At 42.5% G+C, this 5,354-nt stretch overlaps 1 protein-coding gene across 1 annotated transcript; it reads left to right on the forward strand.

Moving 5' to 3' along the window:
• Positions 1 to 2,365: 2,365 nt before the first annotated feature.
• On the forward strand, positions 2,366 to 5,066 carry LOC129404966 (Fc receptor-like protein 2). The gene is made up of 3 exons (XM_055139906.1): positions 2,366 to 2,467; positions 3,741 to 3,881; positions 4,833 to 5,066. The coding sequence occupies exons 1-3, from the start codon at positions 2,366 to 2,368 to the stop codon at positions 5,064 to 5,066; spliced, it is 477 nt and encodes a 158-aa protein (XP_054995881.1).
• Positions 5,067 to 5,354: the final 288 nt, after the last annotated feature.

Here is a 5,354-nt window from a genome sequence, read left to right on the forward strand (position 1 = left end):
TAGTCTCTAATTGTCCTAGACCAGCTCCACTTCATAGTGGGCATAACTTCTTAAACTAAATTCATTGTTTCTGCAATCACATTCATTGCCCTTCTAATATAATAATATCATTATCATTTAATTTATTATCTAATATAATAATAACAATAATAATAATAATCACTGTCACTGTCATCCCGTTTCATTGATTTGCTCAAATGGGCACCAGTAACGTCTCCATTGTAAGACTTCTTGTTACTGTTTTTTTTTGAAGGTACAATGTGTTTATTTATTGAAATACATAAAAAAAAATCAGTTCCACAATGAAAAATACAATGAAAGAAGAAGGAATCATCAAATTCCTTTGACTAAAGAGCATAGATCTAGCATTCACTCTGATGATTTTTGTAGCCGAAGGAGTTTTTTTTTTTAAGAAATATTTTATTGAACCACCGTGAAGAAAAGAAAAAAAATACAAAGCTTTCAGGTTTAAGTCACAGTCAAATACTGATTAATCCACCATCCCTTCACCAGTGCACCCGTTCCACCACCAAGAAGCCCAATACACCCACTTCCCCCCCCCATCTAAGTAGCTAATGATATTCCCATTATTCTCTATATATATTGAGTACATTCCATATTTCCATACATAACTCACTATTATTGATTGGAAATTTTCCCCAACAATCAGGCCCGCTGAATAGGCATCATCTAATAATTTCTCTTCATTGCTAAGAGTGAAGACTTTAAGTCCGCGCGGCCGTCATAGCAGCCGCGCGGTTTTGGGTTTCTAATATTTTAGCTCAGTTCACAGTCAAAATGGATGGCTGCAAGCATCCGCTCTGGTGCCAGAATGGGTTAGGAGACCTCAGGATCACAGTCAATAGGCGCGGAGGGTCTCTGTTACTGTTTTTGACACATCAAATATGCCACAGGTAGCTTGCCAGGCTCTGCCATGCGGGCGGGGTACTCTCTGTAGCTTACTGGGCTCTCCGAGAGAGATGGAGGAATCGAACCTGGGTAGGCTGTGTGCAAGGCAAACGCCCTACCCACTGTGCTATTGCTCCAGCCCTAATAATAAATAATAATAATAATAATAATAATAATAATAAAAGATTATCCCCCATCATCTGACAGGCAAATATGTTTCTTCACTAAAACAGCCATAATAGCCAGTAATAAAATATATATATTTTCTCCAGAATTGTAATCCCCAATCTTACAAATTCCCTGTAGCATTTTGATTCTACCTTTCTCATGGCATTTGATAAGGCATCACATCTCATTTCTGTTTCCTCAAATAGCACATACAAATCCTGGTATTGGTGCAATTGAACAGTGGCAGGGAGACTTTTTAATTTAGGATATAACTTAGTTCCTCACAGGGAAGTCCAAGACCTTAAATATGCAGTCATGAAACAGAGTGTCATTACCACATCTTAGATAATAGATCCTGGTGCCGTAAGTCTATGAAATGATGGAGAAACTGGAGACTTGGTGACTGCTTTAGCAAGTACTGCCCTGGGGAGGACATTTGTCTCTGACTGTGACTTTTTTCTCTCTATACTTAGTCATTAAAGAGCTAAACCTTTGGTTAAAACTCATCTGTAGTACATTATACATTGAAAAAGAAAAAACTTTTTTAAAAAAACATTTAAGTAGACAAATTGAGAATTAATAATTCAGAATCTTATTCTAGTCATCAGCTAATTTTCCCTTTACTCACGTTACTTGGTAGTTTCTCATGTCAAGATAAGAAGCAACAGAATATGAATTTATAACCATGCAGAGCTTCTAAAGCCTGGATGAGGGCATAGGCAATGCAAGATTGCCCACAGTGGCTTCTGTGTGATGTGTGATCAACAGAGGGAGCTACAAACACTTCTATCTTTTCTCTGGGAGTGTTTTCAGTAATGCTTAAGGGAATCTTCGGGGGAGTCCCTTTGGAGGAGGTGGGCACACCCAGTTGTGGCCAGATCTTACACCTGGCACTGCACTCAGGGATCATTCCAGTCCTAGTCTTCCCAGCGGGTCCTGGTGGAAGAGGTGGATTGGGAGAAAATGACGTCTTTCTCTCCTCCCCGACTCATGTAAGCCACCCATGGAGTCCACCGACATCACCAGTTTGAACTGGAGTGTGTGTGATCTAACTGGGCCAGGGAGATGTGTTGGGTGGCCCGCTCGGAGTGGATATCCTGTCTGCTAGGGGTGTTTCTTGCCAGGCATATTTTGTCAGTAGTCTTCATTACACTGCTCTGGGGAACTGTTGTGATCTTTCTCCCTACAGTTGTTCCTATCTCCTGTGCTGACCGTCAGCCTCTCCCAGCTCACCGAGGGAGGCCTGGTGATCCTAACCTGCCAGACTCGGTGTCTCCCCAGAGGGCAGATGTCCAGAAAGAGCAGGGCCCTGGGGATAGGCTGGAGCAGCTTCTCAGGTCTGCAGATACTTGCCATGTGGAGTGAAGACTCAGGGTCTGACTGCTACCAAGCATAGACTGTGACCCATCACATCAGTAAATGGAGACTCCAGTTTCAGATTCATGTGCTGAGTATTTGCAGGACTGATCATGGCATGGGGGAAAATAAGAGTTCTATAGCTTAACTCACACCATTTTTTCCCATTTCCTTTGTGCAACTCCTGCCTTTATGGAAAGTGGAAACTGGGCAAGAGAATCTCTACATGTTGCTCTAGACATTTCTCTTCAATATAAGTTACAAACAGGCTAAGCTTCTTGTAATTTTTCTCTTCCTTATTAGTTAATAATATTCATCAGTCCAATCTTCATTGATTACTGATTGTGTACTTTACCCTATAGTTGTGGACTGGAAACTTTAAAAAGCAAATTTTAAATAGGAGTACCAAAGTACCTGCTCCTATTTTCCAGTGATTTTTCAAATTACTCCTGATGTTGGACTGCAACACGAATTAACTCACCAGAAGACGTTGTGGTGCTAGAGCATATGCTAAATAAAGCCTTGGAAAAACAGAAATCAGAGTAAAGTGGCTGGTCCCTTTGCTATTTGTGTTGACCCTTGGAATGGGGAATCATTAGGAATAACCAGAAATCATATTTCCATTGTTATTAGAAACAAGGCCTTATTCAAGGTAAGACTAATCTTGCAGAAAGTAAGATTAATGCTACTTTTGATTCCTTTCAGTCTGTGCAAAAGCCTTTGTCTGGACAAAGACTTATTCCCTCAAATATTTCCTGTCACCTAGAGTGGATGGATCTGCACTAATTCTTAAATAATAGTTACTCATAAATTAGTCAGGATTAGGGGCTGGAGCGATAGCACAGCGGGTAGGGCGTTTGCCTTGCACGCGGCCGACCCGGGTTCGAATCCCAGCATCCCATATGGTCCCCTGAGCACCACCAGGGGTAATTCCTGAGTGAAGAGCCAGGAGTAACCCCTGTGCATCGCCGGGTGTGACCCAAAAACCAAAAAAAAAATTGTCAGGATTAGAGCTAAGACATATAAATGTCTATAGCCATATTCTCATAGGATAACCATTCTAAATTCTCTAAGGTACACTTCTCATGTGTTACATATGGAATCTCTGCAAAGAAGTTTATCTTTGGTCCCACCTCCTCATGCAGTTAGGGTTCTTATCTGAAGCTTTCTCTCCACCTAGGAGTCCCTGTCTCTAATGTCATCCTATAGACGTAGATATTAGGGAGAGAGATGACTGAAGGAGGGTATTTGGTCTTATTCTGCTCTGTGGGAGAGGGCACCAGAATTATCACATTTTTCTGGCACAGAGAGGCCATAGAAACAAGTCTGGGAAAGAAGATACAGCAGAGCTGGAGATCTTGGCTGTGAAAGTTCATGATGCTGGTGAATATTATTGTAGAGCTAATAATGGTTGTGACTCCATTGGGAAAAACATGCTGAATATTTCTGTGAGAAGAGAGTTAAACTTTCATTCCACTCAGAAAACTCCAAAACAAGGCCACAATACTTGAAATCACTAGGAGATTCCAGAAGTCCCAGAGATTTGTACTATGAGGAACCAACAGCAATTTGAAAATGGGGTATTCCTACAAGCTAATTGCTAAGATATTTATACTCATAAAAGGAAATATAGAAGACCCAGGCTGGCATTAGAAAGAAGTCAGGATGGATGGAGATATCAAATGGGTATGCATTTAGATGGTATCCTCAAGCACCACAGAAATTATATTTCCTCAAATTCCTATAGATGTTTCTGAGAAAAATCACCTTTATTTGTTCATTCGTCCCCTTAAGGATATCCCAAGCTCTGTGTGTGTGTGTGTGTGTGTGTGTGTGTGTGTGTGTGTGTGTGTGTGTAGGTTCAGGGGCTACTTCTGGATAACCCAGTGCTATAGTTCAAAGTTTGAACCTGAGCATGGGGTGCTGGGGCTACTAGGGATACCTTCAGGGTTCTGACCACTGAGCTATCTTCTGGGTCTAGCCACCAGTTGTTCTTTTTTTTTTTTTTCTTTTTGGGTCACACCCAGCGATGCTCAGGGGTTACTCCTGGCTTTGCACTCAGGAATTACTCCTGGCAGTGCTTGGGGGACCATATGGGATGCCGGGGATCGAACCCGGGTCGGCCGCGTGCAAGGCAAACGCCCTACCCGCTGTGCTATCGCTCCGGCCCCACCAGTTGTTCTTGTAGGGATATGAGATGGAAGGTATTCACAGAATAATCCAGGTGAGCCTTTTGGCTGAGGTCCTGGTATGAAAGTTTGAGAGTCTGGTGCAGCCTCGTACATCCCCTCTGACAGCTCCCCTTTGTGTGTATAGTTGTAGTGTCTTGACCGGATCTCACTCTCAGGGCTCCCAGGCCCAGGCTAGGCGGGGGATGTGGTGGAGCTTCCCTGTGTGAGCTTCACTGTGTGGCCCAGAGAGGCTCTCCCCCAATTCTGTACCAGTTTTACCACAAGGATGTCAACCTGGGAAGCAGTTTGATCCCCTCTCAAAAAGGAGCGTTCTTCAACCTTTCAGTGACTATAGAACAGTTTGCAAATTACTCTTGTGAAGCTGACAAGGCCTTGCGGCACAGTGAGGCGGTACTGCTCTTCCTTTCAGATGGGCTGGTTGCTCCCCAAACAGGAGCATGATTGCCAATAGCTCTGTCCCACGAATCTTTCTTGGGATTTCAGAAGATGGTGGATTTCAAGGTGATGCCTGTTATGTGTAAGAAGTTGGGAGCAAAAAAAAAAAAGTTGGAAGTGGTAATCTCAGGACCAGGTATTTCTGTACTAACATGAAAAGTGCACATTATATGTGTTGAATAAATTTACATGAGTTTATATTTACCTTTCCTACACAGTACTGAGAAGAATTCCAGGACCAAGTCATTTCCCTCTGAAGCACTGGTTTGTTCCCTCAGGTGACAGAAGAGATTT

This window comes from Sorex araneus, chromosome 5 (genome assembly GCF_027595985.1).
Source record: "Sorex araneus isolate mSorAra2 chromosome 5, mSorAra2.pri, whole genome shotgun sequence".
NCBI classification, from domain to species: domain Eukaryota; kingdom Metazoa; phylum Chordata; class Mammalia; order Eulipotyphla; family Soricidae; genus Sorex; species Sorex araneus.